This window comes from Canis lupus, chromosome 20 (assembly GCF_003254725.2).
Source record: "Canis lupus dingo isolate Sandy chromosome 20, ASM325472v2, whole genome shotgun sequence".
NCBI lineage: Eukaryota > Metazoa > Chordata > Mammalia > Carnivora > Canidae > Canis > Canis lupus.
Genome location: NC_064262.1, coordinates 47,218,475 through 47,238,146, shown reverse-complemented (window position 1 = coordinate 47,238,146; position 19,672 = coordinate 47,218,475). Strand labels below are relative to the sequence as shown.

Here is a 19,672-nt window from a genome sequence, read left to right as displayed (position 1 = left end):
GGTCGGAGTCTGGTCAAAGTGGGCTCAAGGGCTCCCGAGGCCCCCCAAGTCAGGCACGGGGAGCGCAGGGTCCTTACTTCATGCCCAGCGCATCCTGGCCCACGGGCTCCCGCCGGCCCTTGTGACCAGCAGCCACGTCCTTGTGGAGCGCGAAGCCCTCGGGGAACCAGAGGGTGCTGTGCTCCCGCTTGCGCCGGGCCACCATGACCCCCAGGACGAGGATGACCAGCAGGAAGACGGCGCTCGCAGCCAGCAGGGGAAGCAACGGCACGCTGGGCTCCGGCGGCTCCAGGGGCTCCCCTGCGGGCGGGAAGCCGGGGGGGCTTCAACCACAGGCCAGGGCGCCCCCTCCGACGCGGAGCCCCCGCTCCACCCTCGTCACCCACCGGGCCAGGCCTCACCGCGCACAGCCCGCAGCGGGTACGGGAAGTCAAGGCGCTCCACCGCCGACAGCGCTCCCAGGTAGTCGGCCGCGCTCTGGGCATCGGGGAAGCAGTGGTCATTCTCCGGCGACTGCAGGCACAGCCTGTTGTCAATCTCCAGCATCACCACGGAGCTTCAGGGACACGAGGGAAGGGCAGGCAGGTTCAATGGGGCGCACCTGCTGAGAGCCAGGCACGGAGCCCCATCCCTGGGCCTCAGAAAAGCCATCTCCACTCACCAAGTTGTCAGGGTCCTGGCACCCTCAGTCTGGCATCCAAACCCATCATGCCCCAAAACCAGTCTTGCTGTGGCCACCAGGGGCCCCCCAGCCATGAATCCAGGGGCCACTGTCTTCATGCCAACATCTCTAGTGGATGCCCCTGGCCCCCCCAGGTCTCTAGCTTCTAACAGCTGACACTGCCTCTTCTCCAGAAAACTGACCTCAGCTCTTCAGTTGGGAGGTGACAGCCCTTAGGCTGATACAGGGTGTACAAAGGTGGCCCTCCTGTCTCAAGGTGGGGACTGACTCTGGGGTGCTATTCGCACTCTAGAGCTCCCTGAGGGATCACAGTGAGGCTAGACTGAGCCTACATCCTGCCTCAGCTGCTCCCCGCCCCATCCTGCTTCCCTCATTCCCTCTCTCCCCAGAGCGCCCCTTCCACATGGCACATATAGCTGAATCCCCATCTCTGGCTCTCCAAACTCCCTTTTTTTTTTTTAAGATTTTATTTATTTATTCATGAGAAACACATCGAGGGAGGCAGAGACACAGGCAGAGGGAGAAGCAAGCTCCCTTTGGGGATCCCGATGCCGGACTCGATCCCAGGACCCCAGGATCACAACCAGAGCCGAAGGCAGGCACTCCACTCCTGAGCCACCCAGGCACCCCTGCAAACTCCCTCTTGCCTTGAGATCTCTAGCATCACATGTCCCGGTTCTCTTCCTATCTCTCTGGCTGCTCCATCTCCTCTTTTCTGAGCTGATCTCCCTCAACCAATCCTGAGATCTCAGCGTCCCCAGATCCTTCTATCCCCATTTCTTTGAGTCCCTCCCATGGCTTCAATATCCTTTTGTCTTTCCTGAGTCTTCAGCCTCTGGCTGTCTCCTGGAGTGGGTGGGGGCTCCACGATACCCCCAGACCCCTCAGATTCTGCAAGCCTGAAAGTAACCCCTGTTTATCACCTTGTGTCCTTATCTCGATTGAGACACCACCCACCCCTCCACCCAAGCGACTCCATCACCGCACCCAGGGACTGGCACAGCAGCCACCGGACTCCACGTCCCCTGTCCCAGCTGCATCCAGTCAGAGCCCCCCTCCATCCCTGGAATCCAGTCCTCCTCTGTCAGGGGCCCCCTCCCTGCTCAGAGGCCACGCCTCTCTTCTGGCCTCTCTCCCAGGCCACCATCAGGAAAGTTCTGTTTTCCATTTTTAAAAAACAAAAAACAAGGGCACCTGGGTGGCTCAGCTGGTTAAACAACTGCCTTTGGCTCAGGTCATGAGCCTGGGATCAAGCCCCGCCATCAGATCCCTACTCATCAGGGAGTCTGCTTCTCCCTCTCTCTCTGCCGCTCCCCCTGCTTGTGCTCTCTCGCACTCTCTCTCTCAAATAAATAAGTAAAATCTTAAAAAACAGAAAACAAAAATTACACATGCCCTTAACCACTCTGCTAACCAAGGGATCTTTGTCAATATTTGGAGGCATTTTGGGTTGTCACATCTTGGGGTGGGTGGTGGGTGGGGAGGCTACCTGCATACAGTGGGTATGCAGGTAGCCAGGCCAAGCATGCTGCTGCTGAGCATCCTACAGTGCACAAGCCAACCCCCCACCGCAAAGAATGACCCAGCCCCAAACTGTCAAAGGCACTGGAGCTGGGGATGTGCTGGTCTGTGCTGGTCGCATCGCCAAGCAGGCTCTCCAAGAGGTTAAGGGAAGTGAGACACACAAGACCTGAGCGACAGTGCCCCTCGCCTCCCAGATCAGCGCCTCAAGGACCGTCGGGGCTCCTCCAGGGTGGAGCACTCACCCAATCACCTCCGGGGCCAGCTCCCGCCGGTTCCGGGACTCGGAGCCAGGACCCGGCCGATGGTAAGGGAAGACCATGGCCTGGCCGTGCTCATCCAGGCGGAAGCGCAGCGACGTGCGCAGGATGCTGCTGAGCCGCTGCAGGAAGTCGGCGCTGGACCGCAGCAGCTCCTCAGGCGGCAGCAGCACGGTGACCACCAGCACACCGCGGGCCAGCAGGGCCGGCACCTCGCCCGCACAGTCCAGTCCATCCCAGCCGCACTCCTCGGTATTGCAGCCCTGGTCGCAGCGGCCATCCGCAAAGTGGTCTGCACAGTACTTCTCGTACACTGGGCTGGGGGAGGAGAGGAGTAGGCTCAGGGTTCATCTAATACCCCTGCACGCGCGCGCACACACACACACACACACACACACACGAGAGCACCCAGACTTCAGGGACACAATGGGGCAGGCGGTGAGAGCAGAGGGCTAGAATGTGTCTGACAGGTGTCAGGCTTTCTGCAAATCCAGCCATTCCTTCAGTAACTATCAATAAATAAATACAGACAGATGCGTGCTATGTGTTGGATGCTGCCGTAGGCATCCAGGAGATGGCTCAGACACAAATCCTTGCCCAGGCCTTCCGGGGGGCAGAGACAGACCTTAAAAGAGATGAATGAGCAGAATACACAGCGTTCCAATTACACTCAGTAGAAGCTAAATATAAACACACACGGAGCTATGCAGAATTAAATGCTAAGGAGAAAAATAAAGCAGGTGCAGTACTGGGGGTGGCCAGGGAGGAGCTTGCTGAGGAGCCGCTGTTTAAGCAAAGGCTTGAAGGGGGTGAGGGAGGAGCCATGTGGCTTCCTGAGGGAAGAGGATTCCAGACAGAGGGAACAGCCAGTGCTGTGCAAAGACCCTGAGGTGCGGCCAGGCATAGGGTATCTGAAAAGTGGCAGAAGCCAGGGTGTTTGGAGCAGAGTGAGTGAGGAGGAAAGTGCAGGTAATAAAGACAGGGAGTTGACAGTGAGGGAAGACTTCTAGGCAGACAGAGGGACAGAAGCGGCGGAGCACAGAGATGGGCAGATGGAATTCATGGGACAGAAAGACAGCACTCATGAATACATGGAGAGGGGCAGGAGATGGGCAGGAATAGGCAGGCAGGGACATGGACAGATGAACGGGCACACAGAGAGGCAGAAGGGGTGAGGAGACAGAAGGATGGAAGAGGCACGTGGATGAACACGGATGAAGAGGTACAGAGGAATGGACAGATGAGGCTCATAGACAGACCAGCATACAGATAGACAGATGGATGGACAGATGAGGTCCAAGGATGGACCAGATGAGATGCAGACAGTGATGCCTGGGTGGCTCAGTCAGTTAAGCGTCTGTCTTTGGCTCAGGTCATGATCTCAGGGTCCTGGGATTGAGCCCCAAGTCAGGCTCCCCACTCAGCAGGGAACTTGCTTCTCCCTCTCCCTCTGCCCCTCCCCTAGCCTGTGCTCTCTCACTCTCTCGCTCTCTCTCCCTTTTCAAATGAATGGACAAAATCTTTAAAAAGGAGGGGGCGGTGCCTGACTGGCTCAGTTGGTTATGCATCTGTCTTCAGCTCAGGTCATGATCCCAGGGTCTTGAGATCCAGCCTCGAGTTGGGCTCCCTGCTCAACAGGGAAGCTGCTTCTCCCTCTCCCTCTGCACCTTCCCCTGCTGTGTCCTCTCTCTCAAATAAATAAATAATTTTTAATTTTTTTATATAAAAAAAATTTTAAGATTTTATTTATTTATCCATGAGACACAGAGAGAGAGAGAGGCAGAGACACAGGCGGAGGGAGAAGCAGGCTCCACACAGGGAACCCGATGTGGGACTCGATCCAGGGTCTCCAGGATCACACCCTGGGCAGAAGGTGGCGGTAAACCGCTGAGCCACCCAGGCTGCCCTATTTTAAACTTTTTTTGAAAGGTTTAATTTAACTATTTGAAAGGGGCAGAGGGAGACGGAGAAGCAGACTCTGTGCTGCGCGGGAGGCTGGATTCAGAGTTCGAATCTGAGGAGCGGAGGATCATGACCTGAGCCGAAGGCAGCCGCTTAACCAACTGAAACCCCCCGCCCCACCTCAGGCGCTCCTAAAAATTTTTTTTTAAAAGAAGTGTAGACAGACGTTTGGGTGTATGGAGGGTCGAAAGCAATGCATGCATGGACAGACAAAGTCCAGAGCTGGACAAACAGGTCATCGGGATAGACCGATGGAGGGCACAGGCAGAAAGACAGGCAGGCAGGACCCACGGATGGACAGATGGACGGACACAGACCGGCCACGGCCACGGCCACGGACGAGGGGCTCACTTGCAGGCGCGCTCGCGGCCACCCGCGCGGCAGTCGAAGTTGTCGTAGAGGCAGGCGGGCGAGCTGCAGGCGGGGTCGCAGCGGCTGTTGTTGAAGAGGCGCCAGCACTGCAGCGCCGCGCACTGCCGCCAGGGGTCGCCCACGCTCAGCGAGCAGTCGCCGCCGTCCCAGCCGCAGCCCGGGCTGTTGCACTCGCGGTCGCAGCGCCGGTCCCCGCTCTTGGCCTCGCAGGCGGCGCTCGGGCACAGCGGCTCCTCGGGGGCCTCCGGCGCCGCCGCCGCGGGCGCCTCGCAGCGCGGTCCGGCCCAGCCCGGCGCGCACGCGCAGCGGAAGAAGGGTGCGAGAGGCGCGGGGCGGCAGGAGCCCCCGTGCAGGCACGGCGAGGCCACGCAGCTGGCGTTGGCGGCCCCGGGCGGCGACCCCCGCGCGCCCCGGCAGGCGGGCCCCGACAGGCCGGGGGCACAGGCGCAGCGCGGCCCGCGCACCGTCTGCTGGCACGGGACGCCCGCCGGGCACTGCAGCTCGCGGCAGGAGCGCGCCACCCGCTCGCAGCGCGCGCCCCAGAACGGCTGGTCCGGTTGGGCAAAGAGAGGCGGGTTGGGGGGTCAAGGCTTGAGAAGGTTGAGCCTCCCTCTCCCGGGTCCCGGGTCCCGGGTCCCCCCAACCTCTCCCCCGCCCACTGGAGGGCCCCCCCCTTGCAGATGAGCCCTGCCTTCCCCAGGAGGCCCAGCCTCCAAACTCCACTGCGCGCCCCCACCCCCCAACCCACTCTCTCTCCAGGTATTTCCAGTATTTCTCAGGAACCCCTTTCCCTTCCACCTCGTCTCCCCCAGAGCCACATCCTCCGACAAGGCCACGCTCCCAACTCCTCTCCCAGAGACACTCGTGTGACCTACCGGAATGCAGTGACAGGTAAATGTCAGCACACCCCCAGGGCCTGGGCTGGGACGGCACTGGCCTCCGTGCTGGCAGGGCTGGGACTCGCAGGGAGACAGGACGGTCTGACAGCGGGGACCTAGACAAGCAGGAGCGGGAGGGTCAGCCACAAGGCGGGAACACAGGCAGGATCCCCGCGCAGCCGCCTCTCCGGTGCTTACCTGTGAAGCCTGTACGACAAATGCAGCGGAAGCCCCCACCTGGGTCCTGCAGACAGTCCCGAGTGTGTGCGTCATGGCAGGCACCCGGGCGACACTCATTGATGTCTGCCTCACAGCGCAGACCGGTGTATCCCGGGGGACAGGTGCAGCGGAAGCCACCCACTAGGTCTACGCAGGTACCGTTGTGCAGGCACCGGGGGCCACCGTCCAGGGGTGGGCCTGGGCCACAGTCGTCCTCATTAATCTCACAGAGCACTCCTTTGGGGAGGGGACGATGGGGGAGCAGTCAGGAGGGGACGGGGACCCAGCCTCCCATCCTGTCCCCCACCCTGGCCCTGGCATACCCAGTGTTCCTGGGGGGCAGGAGCAGAGATAGCGGGCCACAAGGTCAATGCAGAAGCCCCCATGCTGGCAAGGCTGGGAGGCACATTCATCCACATCATCCTCACAGTTGTCCCCAGTGTAGCCAGCTGGACACTGTAGTGATGTGAGACAGAGACTTCTAAGCCCAAAGGGACACAGATACTCCCCAGGAAGACACAGAGATCGCAGTACAAAAGGACATAGAGTCATCCAACACACAGAGGCCTGCACATCCAGTCACAGAGGGTCGCAGACACGCCGGGTGCAGAGAGACACAGATACACAAATGCACAGGACAGGCACACAGGAGAAACATCAGGTACCCAGATACACCCAAGAAACATACAACCAGAGATGCACTCAGACACCAGCACGTGCATTCCTCCCCAAAAAGTCAGGGCGCACAAAGGGATAGAGACACATCCAGGAAACAACCGAAGACAGAGGCACACCCAGACAGGCAGAAAATCCCTCAGATCAACCAAGAAATATACCCACAAGATTATACCCAGAGACACAAAAGCAAAAACCCAGACATGCCTAGAGAGCGACACACCCATACCAGGTCACAGACACACAGAAGTGTGTGTACAGACACACCCAGCATGACTAGCTCCCGTCTCCGACTCTGGGTGCCCCTTACCTCACACACATAACCCCCCATGTAGCCTTGACAGGTGCCCCCATGCTGGCAGGGCTGGGCCAAGCAGGGGTCCACCTCCTGCTCACAGTGGCTGCCCGTGCGGCCTTCGGGGCACACGCAGTAGTGAGAATTGTCCTTGTCCACGCACTGCCCACCTGTCTGACACAGCTCTTCCAGCCGCACCCCTGCACAGAGGAGGGCGGTGTCAGGCACATATTCCCATCACTCTCAGCATCACCAACAGCCCTGCTGGCATCAGTCACCAGGGCCTCACGCACACCCCATCAGCTTGTCACAAGGCCCTCCAAACTGGCACAGTCTCAGTCACTGGCACGCATGTACACACGCCTCTACTGCCCACACTAGCTCAGTCACACACAGCGTCACAGACGTCATCCCAGATACCTCATGGTGACAGAGGCAAGCGCCCTCCTGGCCCTGACCAGCTGTCCCACGGTTACACTTCCACAGACGCTCACCCAGACACCCCATTCTGCCCGATAGTCTCGCCTTATTCGGCTCACAGTAGCACAAAGCTCAGGCGCACACACCCTCCTGAGCCCCACACCCCGACTCTGCGCTCCGCCTCACCGGTCTGGGCTGCGGCCTCCCTGCAGGGCACGCTCCGGAGGTCACAGAGGCGGCCGCTCCACCCCGGAGGGCAAAGGCAGTAGAAGGACGCCCCGGTCCGGGCACAGCGACCCCCGTTCTGACAGGGCGCACGGCTGCACCAGTCTACCAGCGTCTGCAGGGGAAACGGTCAGCATCAGTGCTGGAGGACCCCCGAGGAGTCGCACCCCGGCTTCTCCAGGGCCCCAGGGCAGTCCCCTACCCCGGAGCAGCCCTCCAAATTCCTCTCCCCGCCCCCCCCCACCCTGTGACCCTGCCCACCTGGCACTGCGCGCCAGTGAAGCCCTCTGGGCAGGTGCAGCGGTAGCCAGGGTGGGCAGCGGTGCAGACTCCCCCGTGCAGGCAGGGCCGAGAGAGGCAGGGGTCGGCCTCGTGCTGGCAGTGCGCGCCCGTGTAGCCAGGGCGGCACTGGCAGCTGAACGAGTTCACACCGTCCACGCAGGTCCCGCCGTGGAAGCAGGAGCTGGAGGGGAAGCGAGGAAGTGAGGGGTGGGTCAGGCTCCACACCCATGCAGGCCCCGCCTTCTGGCCCAGCCTCCCGTCAAGAGGGCCCTACCCCTACCTTTAGGGACCAGTGTCCCCAAGGTGACCTCCAAACAAATGCCCTGACCCTTCCCGGACACTCCTCCATCACGGATCAGAGTTGTGAGGTGGAGTAAGAGTGAGAGTCCCCACTTCCTCTCACGTTCCACACCCCATCCATTACCAGGGTCCCTGAGCTCCCAGGAGCAGCCCCACACACCTGGGGCTGCAGTCGGGCAGGTCCTGCTCACAGTGGAAGCCTCCATAACCAGGTGGGCAGGTGCAGGTAAAGGAGGCCACGTGGTCCGTGCAGGTGCCCGGGCCACAGGGGCTGCTCAGGCACTCATCCACATCTCGGGCACAGCGAGGACCAGCAAAGCCAGGGAGGCAGGAGCACGAAAAGGAGCCCACGCCATCCTGACAGGAGCCACCATTCAGGCAGGGGTCTAAGGTCCGAAGGGAGAAGGCCTGGTCATACACCTGGCCCCCCATCAGCCCAACCTGACCCAGCCATGCCTTTCATAGAAGGGAATCGGGAGGAAACCAGCCTTAACGGGCAGGGGCATATTTGGTCAGCGGAATCCAGTTCTGTCCCCTCTGTGGCCTTATCCCCTCCCTTAGCTGGAAACCTCACCTATGTGCAAGGAGGGTGGAGACAGAGGAGCCAAAAGGCCCCCTGAGCTGCCAAGCCCATGCGGTTAAGTTATGTCTATTTATTCCTGGGCACAGCACAGAAGGCCTCCTCCAGACCCAGGCTGGCCAGAATAGTGGCCATGGGCCACATGGGGCTCTTAAGCCCTTGACATGTGGCTAGTCCAAAAGGGGATGTGCTGAAGTATAAAATAAACACTAGATTTCTGATTTTGAAGACTTAGTGTGGAAAGAAAATGAATGTAAAATATCTCAAATAATTTTATATTGATTACAGTCAAAGTAAGTTTTATATATTAGTTTAAATAAAATATATTATTAAATTAAATATATATCTTTTTTTTTTACTTTTTGTGGCTACTAGAAAGTTTTCAAGTGTGTAAGTGGCTTGCATTATGGGTCTATCAGCGCTCCTTGAGAACTCACTGGGGCCCTATTATGTCATATTTGACACATAATGTTAACTTATGGCTTGTTGCCAGAGGCAGTTATGGTTTCAGGCAGACCTGTGCTCCAATCCCACCTCATCCCTCTTGCTTTGTGACCTTGGACAAGTCACTTAACCTCTTTGGGGCCGTGGTTTTCAAGAATAAAATGGGGGAGGTAAGAGAACAGTGAAGATGAAAGCACAGTGATGTGCACACAGTATGGGCTTGATGAACATGTGGTCTCAAGCAGCACCCCCGGAACTCACTGGGGTCACAGTCCCCTCAACTCACTGGGGTCACAGTCGTCGATGTCCTGATCACAGGAAGGACCACTATACCCCCTGTGGCAGGTACAGCTGAAACTTCCCTCCAGGTTGGTGCAGGTACCGTGGGAACCACAGGGTGAGGGACCAGCACATTCATCCACATCCTGCTGGCATCGTGGACCTGGGAATGGGGACCAAGGTAACATCTAGGGTTAGAGGGTACAGGGTAAGGCCTGAGCGGACCTGGCTCTCAGGGGGAACCGGAAGGCTGAGGTGGGTAAATACAAGGACAAGCTATGCTGTCATTTGCCTCTGGGTGTTTTGCACATGGCGCATGCTGTTCCAAAACTGCCTTCCCCTCATAGCATTCTGATTGAGGTCCGCCCCTCAAGGAAGCTGTCCCCGAACCCTCTGCCTGGGTCCTAGCTTCCCCACCCCCATATCCCTTCTTCTCCAGAACCGACCACACGGGCTGCAAGTGTCTGTCCAGCTCAGTTCCCTTCCTAAAAAGAAGCCCCCTCAAAAGGCAGAGCCAGGGCAGCCCAGTGGCTCAGTGGTTTAGCGCTGCCTTCAGCCCAGGGTGTGATCCTGGAGACCCGGGATCAAGTCCCGCGTCAGGCTCCCTGCATAGAGTCTGCTTCTCCCTCTGCCTGTGTCTCTGCCTCTCTCTCCGTGTCTCTCATGAATAAATCTTAAGAAAAAAAAAAAAAGGCAGAGCCAAGGGTAGGTTTCCCTCTGGGGACCCAGCACCAGCCAGTATGCGGGGTGCAGAGGAGGTGAAGGAGAGGAAGAAGAGGAAGAGGCAGATGCTGTACCTTGCCAGCCGGGGGAGCAGGAACAGACAGGCAGCTGGCCGGGGGAAGCCTCGCAGTGGCCCCCATGCTCACAGGGGTTCGGGACACAGGGAGACGGCAGCTCACACTGGCGGCCTGTAGCAGGCAGGCAGAATGAGACAGTCTTGACAGATTCCTGGTATCTCCCCCAGGGTCCCCACCTTGATACCCACCTCCAAAGCTCCTGGGCGGGGGGAGGCGGGGAGGAGGCAAATGCAGAGGAAGGAGAGTGGAGCAGAAAGGAAACAAGCAAGAAGAAGTGGGGGCGGGAGAGCCTGGGGTGGGAACGTGGGGGCACACACCCTGGACACCAGGGGGACAGGTGCAGTGGAAGCCCATCCCGTCACTGGTGCAGGTGCCGCCAGACCGGCAGGGCTGGGATTCACAGGCATCGGGAGCAAGGCTCTGGCTGCATCGGGGGCCACTCCAGCCAGGCTCACACACGCAGCGGAACCTGGAGGGGAGGGCAGTCAGGGAACGCCCGTGGGCGGGGAGGCAGCAGGGGTCAGGGGCCTGGGGAGAGGCCTCACCCTCCGGGCGCATCATGGCAGACACCGTGACTGCAAGGTTCTTGGGCACAGGGATGGCTCGGGGGGAGGCAGAGCGGGGGCAGGGAGCCGGGAGGGCAGAGGCAGCGGAATCCATTTTCCCCATCCACGCAGGAGCCTCCATCACCGCACGGGCTGGACGCACACTCGTTGATCTCCACGTTGCAAAGGGGCCCTGAAGAGCATGAAGGCAACCTCATCCCAGGACAACGGCCATGGTGCCGACAGGGAAGGGCAGCCTTGCCCCGTTTAGCCACACCCTTGGGCAAGAACCATCTCATCTTCATAACACATCAGCTCTTGTCCACATTAAGACAGCCACCTCCTCAAGCCAAAGCTGCGTCACCCCAGATCATACTCACCCCAAACTTACATGAAGTCACCTTCATTTTCACCGAGGATTACTTTGGCCCTATGCAGAAACACCCCCCTCCTTGAGACTGTGGTCAACCTCAGGCCAACAAGAGAGAGCTCAAACTCAAGGCTACGTGTGGTCAATCTCATTGGACAAGTGAATGCAAAGAGAGGGGCAAACTCGGCCAAGAATAGGGTGATTTCATCCTCGTCCTCTCCCCCTATAATGGCCCTCTTCCCACAACAGCCACTTGCCCACCTGTGAAGCCAGGCTGGCAGACACAGTCATAGCGATTGATGCCATCCCGGCAGACTCCGAAGGTGCAGGGGTTGCTGGCACAATCATCAATGTTCACCTCGCAGTTCACTCCTGGGGAAGGGGATCACAGCAGGGGGAGCCACCACTGAGCCCCCCCAGGGGCACCATTCCCAAACCCTCTGTGCCCTTCCAGGTTTCTGGCCCAGCCCAGCCTCCGGCCCCACCTGTAGTGCCAGGAGGGCAGCGGCACAGATACTTGTCCACCAAGTCTAAACATTTGCCTCCGTGGCGGCAGGGCTGGCTGCGGCACTCGTCCACCTGGCTCTCACAGCGTGTGCCCGTGTATCCCGGGGCGCAGGCGCACGAGAAGCTGGCGATACCATCCACACAGCGCCCATGGTGGCACGGATCCGGGGAGCAGTCATCCACGTTGCGCTCACACAGGGTGCCCTCGAAGCCTGGAGGACGGAGGGTCAGGCTCCAGCCACTAGCCAAGGGCCTGCCCACAGCCTTGGCCTCGCCCACTCCTGGCCCCCCCACCCCAGGCCCTGCGCATCCAGCCAGCGGGAGGTGGGCTCGGCCTAGGCCCCGCACCCTAACTCTAGCCAGCTACAAGCTCCAGGACTAGCCCCCCCAAGACACCTCCGCAGATACACCCCGTCCCCAGCCGTAATCCCGCCTCCAGTCCTTACACTAGCAACCCTGCTCCCCTCACTCTCCGCTCTGGACTTGGAAATGGGGACACGTGGGACTCTACCTCAGCACACCCAGTCTGGGCCAGACCTGTTGGCCCCGCCCCTAGGCTCACCTCCATCATTGGTCCCGCCTTGCTGCAGCCCCCCCACACACACACATTTTCCTCAGGGCTGTTTTTTGCCTTCCCCCTCCCCTGCCCCGCCTCCAGACACTAGGCCGCCCCGCCCTCTCACCCTCTGCGCAGCGGCATTCGTAGCCATCGGGCTGGTCTACACACTTGGCTCCATTCCGGCAGGGTGTGCTTGCACACTCATCCACATCCAGCTGACACATGGCCCCGCTGAAGCCTTAGGGTGGGGAGTGGGATGGACAGAGGCTCAGATAGGGTCAGAGAAGTCCCCCCTTGCCAGCCCTGTCTTGTTCGGGTGAGATGAGTAGGATCATCATTTACTTAGTTTTGTGTGGGTTTTTTTGTTTTTGTTTTTTTGCCTGTTTGTTTTTTAAGTAGGCTCGGCGCCCAGCGTGGAGCCCAACGCAGGGCTTGAACTCACCACCCTGAGATCAAGACCTGGGCCGAGATCAAGAATCAGATGCTTAACGACTGACCCACCCAGCACCCTAATTTAGTTTTAAATTAATTTCAATGTTTTTCATAGCATGTGGTTTCTTTCATGATAGTTATCCACTAACATGGTCTTATAGGTGCCCCTAGAGCCTTTGCCTCTGCGGGGACCTGTCTTTTTCAGGCTCCCTGGCCCAGGGTCCTCACCTGAGGGGCAGGTGCAGCTGAAGCCGTTGACTCTGTCTTTGCAGATCCCACCATTGACACATGGGCTACTCTGACACTCATCCATGTCCACCTCACAGTAGGTGCCTGTAAAGCCTAGGGAGTGAGGGAGGGGTATTAGGGCGGTGGGGGTTAGCCTCTGTCCAAAGGGAGAACAAGCGGGAGAGGATTCCCTTTCTTACTCAGAGATAGTCCCCCAGAGCCTTGCTTGGCCTTGTCGCCCAGCCCAATGCCAGATTCAGCTTTTGGCCTCACGGTGGACTGTCATGTGGGCCTGACTGGCCCAAGGATTCTAAGATTCCACATGGGCCTTGCCTTCAAACCACTCTATTCCCTCTGCAGTAGTCACACTATACCGAGTTCTCAGCTACCAGCCCCAGGGCCCCCCCACAGTCTTGGGCCAGGCCTCAATCCCACCCCAGTGTTAGTGCCAGGCTGTCTACAGGCTCCTCCTTGATTCACTCCAGCCCCTGGTCGCGCCCTCATATCATCCCCAGCCCCCCAGTGGGTCCTGAGGCACAGACTCTACTCCCAGCCCATCTGAGATTCTATGGACCCCATCTGACTACGGCCCTAGCCTCCCACAAAGATTCTGCTCTGGCCTAGCCTCCTACCCATCCCAGGCTTCAGTCCCTGGGGGTCGCGTTCCAGACAGTTTCACCCAGGTGGGAGGAACCCTCGTTGTGGCCTGCAGGCTTCCCTGGCCTTGGCCACAGCCTCAGGCTCCGCCCTGGCCACACCCACCACGCACCTGCCATGCAGATACAGGTGAACTGGCCAATACGGTCGAGGCACGTGGCCTGGTTGCGGCAGGGCCCGGATAGGCACTCGTTGACATCAGTTTCGCAGCGCGGGCCAGTGTAGCCACGGCCACACTGGCACAGGAATGAGCCCTGTGTGTTCACGCACCGGCCCAGGTGCTCACATGGGTTGGCGCCTGCAGGAATAGGTCCCCCCAGCGTGAGCATGGGTGGCTAAGGACCAGCCTCTCACCTCCCTCTCAACTCTCAGACGGCGCTCCCCTCACCAATGGAGCACTCATCCACATCCTGGTCACATGCCCCGCCGGTAAAGCCTGGTGGACAGGTGCAGATGGCCCGGCCATTCACAGGGTTCGTGTCACAGATAGCATCCTCGTGACAGGGGTTGCTGACACAGGCATCATCCAGATGACACAGAAGTCCTGGAAAGGGGTAGGCAGAGTTCAAGAGCGGACCCTCCAGGGGATCCCTGGGTGGCTCAGCGGTTTAGCGCCTGCCTTCGACCCAGGTTGTGATCCTGGAAACCTGGGATCGAATCCCACGTTGGGCTCCCTGCATGGCGCCTGCTTCTCCCTCTGCCTGTGTCTCTGCCTCTCTCTCTCTCTGTGTCTCTCATGAATAAATCAATAAATTTTTTTTTTTTTAAAGAGTGGACCCTCCAGCTCTGCCCAAAGTCCCACATCCCCCACTCGTTGTTTTGTGTTTTGTTTTTATTAACCTGCGGTGTATTCAGTAGCTATTTTTCCCAATCGTTTATTATGAAAATTTTCAAATGTAACACAAAGTTGATGCATACACCTACCACTTAGACTCAACTATTGTAAGCTTTATGTATTTTTTTCTGAATCATTTGAAAATGAGTTGGAGGGATCCCTGGGTGGCGCAGCGGTTTAGCGCCCGCCTTTGGCCCAGGGCGCAATCCTGGAGACCCAGGATCGAATCCCACGTCGGGCTCCCGGTGCATGGAGCCTGCTTCTCCCTCTGCCTGTGTCTCTGCCTCTCTCTCTCTCTCTCTCTGTGTGTGTGACTATCATAAATAAATAAAAACTTTAAAAAAATGTACTGAAAATGAGTTGGAAATATCCACATATTGTTTTAAAATCTGTTGACTCCCTTTTCTGATTATATACCTTTAACCCTTTGCTTCTACAGCATCCTCTGCCTAACATGACCTGTTGTCCATATCCAAGTCCCCCTCCCAAACACCTTCCCTGACCTTTGCCACTTGCAAAGGTCCCATCTCCTTCTCAGTCACAGGATAGCTCTCTATTTCGAGGGCTACTGCCCTGGACTGTGGGCGAGCCTCTACTTAGGCCTCTCCCAGGCTCAGCCTGCACCCCAAATCTGGTCTCCAGCATAATCATTCTCACACTCAAGTCAGACTCCATCTCCGCCCCCACTATAGAACCATCAATGGCTCCCTGCTGCCTATGAGGAAAATGGCCACTCACCAGTCTTTCCCATGGGACAGGCACAGTAGAACGAGGCCACACGGTCATGGCAGGTGGCCCCGTGGAAGCACACAGCCGTGGCACAGTCATCGATATTCTGACTGCAGCTCTCGCCTGTCCAGCCATTGACACACACACAGCTGTGGCCACCCAGAGTGTTGAAGCAGGTGCCCCCATTGTGGCAAGCGTTGGGCTGCAGCTGGCATTCATCCACGTCCTCCGTGCAGAATTGGCCTGTGGCATACAGACACACCAGTCCATACCCGCTGCATGCCCACCCAACGTCTGCCACCTGGCTGTCTTTAGCCCTGGTGCTCACCTGTCCATTCAGGAGGACACTGGCAGTTGTAGGTGTTGACGCCATCCACACACGTCCCCCCATTTAGACATCGGTGCCCTGGACAGTCATCCACATTCACTTCACAGTTCTGGCCCTCGAACCCTGGCATGAGAGGAGGAGGCAAAGATGGTCACTGCCAGGCTGGCCAGCTGTCCCTGTGCTCCTGCTGCCCCCCCCCCCCCAGGGCACAGCTCCCTCACCAGGAAGGCAGGCGCAGTCATAGGTGAGATCGCCACTCTGTCTGCATGTGCCCCCGTTACGGCACGGCGAGGGGGCACAGGGCACGGCAGGATTCTCACACAGTGGCCCCGTGTAGCCAGCTGGGCACTGGCAGCGGAAGGAACCGGGCGTGTTGAGGCAGGTGCCGCCGTGGCGGCAGGGCCCTGGCACCCGGCACTCATCCACATCACTTCGGCAGCTGCGGCCCTGGTAGCCAGGCGGGCAGGAGCAGATGTAGCGGCCATCGGGCCCCACCGAGCAGCGGGCCCCATGGGTACAAGGGCTGCTGAGGCAGGGGTCCGGCAGGGAGCAGTCGGGACCTGGAGGGACCAGGAGAGGGTGAGCTTGGGCTCTTCACACCCTTGCCTGCCCCGGGCTCCCCTCCAGACCATCCCTTACCTCGGAAGCCACGGGGGCACCGGCAGGAGAAGCGGGCGGCGCCTGCCACCACGGAACTCTGGCAGACGCCACGGCCAGCGCAGGGGCCCGAATGGCAGGGGTCCTCCAGCTGGCACCGCTCGCCCACCCATCCCGGCGGGCACCTGTGGGCAGAGACAGCTTAGTACAGAGCAGTACTAGGATGGTACTGGGCAGGAGCATCCCAGACCCCGAGATACACACACGTGAAAGGCAAGAAACACACAAGCAAACAGCCCAACAAATGGGCACACGCCTCGTTCATTCATGCAACCAATATTCCCTGAGTACCTACTGTGTTCTTAGCAATAGGAATACAGTCACAGACACAATAAAAGTCATCTCCACCCTCTTTATGCTCGCAGCCAAGTTGGGCCAAGAGAAGATACACAAATAACGATATAACATGCCGGCATGGGATGGTAAAGGCCGTGAAGAGTTCAATGGGTTTGCGTGATGGCCCCAGAAGAGAAATGCCCATGTCCCAGAACCTGTGACTCTGACCTTATTTGGAAAAAAAGAGTCTTTGCGGTTGTAACTAAGTGAAAGATATCACAGATGAGATCATCCTGGATTTTCAAAATGGGCCCTAAATCCATTGGCAGAGGGAGGCTTGGGAGAAAGAGAAGACCATGTGATGACAGAAGCAGACATCGGAGTGTTGCACCCACAAGCCAAGGAGCGCCTGAAGTTGCTAGGAGGTGGAAGAGGCCAGGAAGGACTCTCCTGTGAGGCCGCTGGAGACGGCGTGGCTGCCAACACCGACTTCAGACCTCTGGCCTCCAGAACTGTGAGAATAAATGTCTGTTGTTTTAAACCACCCAGCTTTGGGTGGTCTGTTATGGCAGCCAGGACACTACGACCCAGAATAAGGGAGATGAGTGACAACGGACGGCAAGCCTGGTATCTTCAGCCCGAGGAAGGTGAGCGAGGGGGCCGTGGGGCTGTGTGAGGAAGGGCCTTCCGGGCAGAGGGAACAGTGAATGCAAAGTCTCAGATTCCAGGAGACAACCACTCAAGCACGCAGACAGACTCAGAAACACACGGACGACACGGCGGGGCGGCCGGTTCCACATACTGGCCTGGCACACATTCAGACCCAAATCCACAGGGCAGTTCACAGACGGCATCTCGGACAGAGAGGGGAAGTCTCACAAATCCTCCACCCCTTTCCTGGAGGCACCTACAACCCTTCCTGCCATTGGGAGCAGGAGGGGGACACCAATGCTGGCGCCCTCTTACTGGGATGGAGTCCTTGGCCTGCGGCCCCTTCCCCAAGCCCACCAAGGCAACCTTGAGGATGAGGGGAATAGAGCCCTTGGTCTCGAGGCTGGAAACCTCGAGAGGGGCACGGTGGCGGTGGCGGTGGCGGTGGCGGTGCAGGGGGGCGGGGAGGGTTTGGACTGGCCAGAGGGTCCAAGGCCCCGCCCCCGACGCTGCCCACCCCCGGCGCGGTGCCTCCCTCTAAGCTCAGAGCTGACTCAGTCCCTAGCGTCACCCACAAGACTCCCCGCACCCCGGCCCCCCCGCGAAACAGGCCAGAGCACGGCACGGCAGGGGTGCCGATGGTGCTAAGAAGGGGGGCCCAGGCTCCGAGCCCCTCCCCAAAGGGATCCCCTCGACCCGCAGGGCTAGGACGTGCGTCGCGACTGTGCGCCGGGAGGGGGCGCGCTGCGCCGGGCGCCGGGGACTGGCGGTCCCACCGCCGGGCAGGGCGCGGCCGCGCGGCCCCCTCCCGGCGCCCCGGGCGGGTTCCCACGCTCTGCGCCCCGCTCCCCTGCCGACCGGTCGGGCCGGTTCCAGCCTCCGCCCGCGCCCCGCCTCACAGCCTGGGCTTTGGGGGAAACCGACAGGGGGAGCGCAGACTGGGCTGGGGGTCGGCGGGAGGGGAGGGGAGGGGTGGGGAGGGGAGGGGAGGGGAGGGGTGGGGAGGGGAGGGGAGGGGATGCGGTGAAGATTGGGAGGCAGAGATGAGGGCTTGGGAGGCTACTTTGAGGAAGAGGCTAAGGGGGGGGTCCACGGAAGCCTGACATATTGGGGCGTTCCTGAAAAGACCCCAATATTTAGAATCTGGAAGGAGATGGGGGCCCGTGGGGAGTGGTTCCCCCGGCCCAGCTCTGGGGACAGGCCGCTCCACTCCGGGTAATCCGGGCTCCGGGCGGCCGCGCGCGCTGGTGATTCACCTGTTAAGGGGCGGGGCAGCGGCGGCAGCATTCACCTGTCGGCTGTATTCCAGGTGCCGAGCTCCACTGAGCAGGCGCCCGGCCCCGCGGCTCCGCCTCCCAGGTGAGTAGCTCCAGATAAGGTCACACTTCCCCCACCCCCACCATCGCGGACTCCCAACCTGAGGAACCCGCTCAGCCAGGCTAACCCCCCACCTGGGTGAGCCCAAGTGGGACTCCAGTCAAAGTGCAGTGTGTAACTTCAAAGGGGCTCTCCAGGATCAAAAGTCACCCCCGACCCGTCCAGCTTGGCACACATGTTGTTGAATAAACGAATACATTAGTGAATCAGTCAATGGCTACGATTACTAATGACAATATTATAAAAGGAACCAAGCATTTCCCCAAAACCTTGGGACGTTCCCCTTTATGGCATGTATTCTTGTACCCCTGCCATTATTATTAATAATCATCATCTTCATCATCCTCCCAATTTATGGAGCACTTACACTTATATAAGTACGCTGAGCACTTTGCTGAGTTCATCATATGAAGTGTCTCTCGATCTTTACAATCAACCCCGTAAAGGAGGAACTATAATTGCCCCCATTTTCCAGATGCAAAAACAGATTCAGAGAGCTCAAAGCACTTGCTCAAGGTATCCCAGAGCCCAGAATTCAAATGGACTTCTGTCCCCCTCTGCTCAGTGCTTTCCCTGCCTCTGCTCTGCTACTCCCAACCCTCTGTCTTTCCTTACATTATCCAACAAATGCATTCTTGAACCCCTTCATGGTCACATGCCAGGGAAAAGCACTCCTATGTCACAGATGCAATGAGATCCAGAGAGAAGTGGCTAACCCAAGGTCACACAGCAAGAAAGTGACAGAGCAGGGCTGGATTACAGGCCTCTGTACCCCCAACACTAAATATTGAGAAATGGGAGGATGTAATTGGTATACCCACTACTGCCAAGCCACTGCCATTGGTCCCTGAAGATCTGTTGATTGAATAATAACTACCTCCATCAGAGTCTTTACATGTGACCTCAGGCAGCCAAGAACTCTGTGAAGTGGGGGTTAGTGCACCTGTTTTCCAGACCACAACACTGAAGCTTTAAGAGTTTAAGTCCCAGGCAGTCAGCAACACCATGTGGGATCTGAACCCAGGCCAGGCAGACTGCAGAGCCCCTGCTCTCAACCTTCCTCAGTTCTTAACCCCATTCTAGAGGTTCCCCAAAACATACACATGTAGGAAGTGGCAGAAGCATCTACGGTGCACAGAGGCCAAGGGAGAACACAGACCACCTCCCCACACAGGACCCACTGATGGCTCAGAGCCAGGCACTCACAGGCAGGCAGCCTCCCGGGAGGGCAACTGGGTGCAGCGACCTCCATTCATACACGGGCTTCCGTCCAGGCAAGGGGGTGCTGTGTGGGAGCAAAAGGAAAATGGGGGGTCAACCAGGCACC

The 19,672-nt window shown here is 58.7% G+C and overlaps 1 protein-coding gene and 2 long non-coding RNA genes across 4 annotated transcripts in view; 2 read left to right on the top strand and 1 right to left on the bottom strand.

Moving 5' to 3' along the window:
- Positions 1-19,672, bottom strand: part of NOTCH3 (notch receptor 3) — a 33,218-nt gene that overhangs the window by 10,922 nt on the left and 2,624 nt on the right. Inside the window, exons 2-27 of the mRNA XM_025457841.3 lie at positions 19,552-19,630; positions 16,024-16,166; positions 15,606-15,944; positions 15,385-15,507; positions 15,066-15,299; positions 13,881-14,036; positions 13,605-13,790; positions 12,836-12,949; positions 12,300-12,413; positions 11,595-11,828; positions 11,371-11,481; positions 10,740-10,932; positions 10,512-10,663; positions 10,192-10,305; positions 9,402-9,557; positions 8,252-8,477; positions 7,771-7,972; positions 7,471-7,624; positions 6,880-7,064; positions 6,218-6,350; positions 5,874-6,131; positions 5,673-5,791; positions 4,777-5,345; positions 2,449-2,781; positions 402-556; positions 78-300 (exon numbers count right to left, since the gene is read on the bottom strand). Of these exons, the coding sequence (XP_025313626.3) occupies positions 78-300; positions 402-556; positions 2,449-2,781; positions 4,777-5,345; positions 5,673-5,791; positions 5,874-6,131; positions 6,218-6,350; positions 6,880-7,064; positions 7,471-7,624; positions 7,771-7,972; positions 8,252-8,477; positions 9,402-9,557; positions 10,192-10,305; positions 10,512-10,663; positions 10,740-10,932; positions 11,371-11,481; positions 11,595-11,828; positions 12,300-12,413; positions 12,836-12,949; positions 13,605-13,790; positions 13,881-14,036; positions 15,066-15,299; positions 15,385-15,507; positions 15,606-15,944; positions 16,024-16,166; positions 19,552-19,630 (5,005 nt within the window). The remainder of the gene's footprint in view (positions 1-77; positions 301-401; positions 557-2,448; positions 2,782-4,776; positions 5,346-5,672; positions 5,792-5,873; positions 6,132-6,217; positions 6,351-6,879; positions 7,065-7,470; positions 7,625-7,770; positions 7,973-8,251; positions 8,478-9,401; positions 9,558-10,191; positions 10,306-10,511; positions 10,664-10,739; positions 10,933-11,370; positions 11,482-11,594; positions 11,829-12,299; positions 12,414-12,835; positions 12,950-13,604; positions 13,791-13,880; positions 14,037-15,065; positions 15,300-15,384; positions 15,508-15,605; positions 15,945-16,023; positions 16,167-19,551; positions 19,631-19,672) is intronic.
- LOC118351666 (uncharacterized) lies at positions 5,343-9,010 on the top strand. 2 transcript variants are annotated; one of them, XR_004807449.2, is made up of 4 exons: positions 5,343-5,396; positions 5,610-5,688; positions 5,990-6,049; positions 7,497-9,010. It is a non-coding gene; the product is annotated as an uncharacterized LOC118351666 (long non-coding RNA). The 2 variants fall into 2 exon arrangements; XR_007404359.1 differs by lacking the exon at positions 5,343-5,396 and having other exon boundaries at positions 5,424-5,688; positions 5,990-9,010.
- Positions 9,321-11,239, top strand: LOC112666657 (uncharacterized). The gene is made up of 2 exons (XR_004807450.2): positions 9,321-9,460; positions 10,872-11,239. It is a non-coding gene; the product is annotated as an uncharacterized LOC112666657 (long non-coding RNA).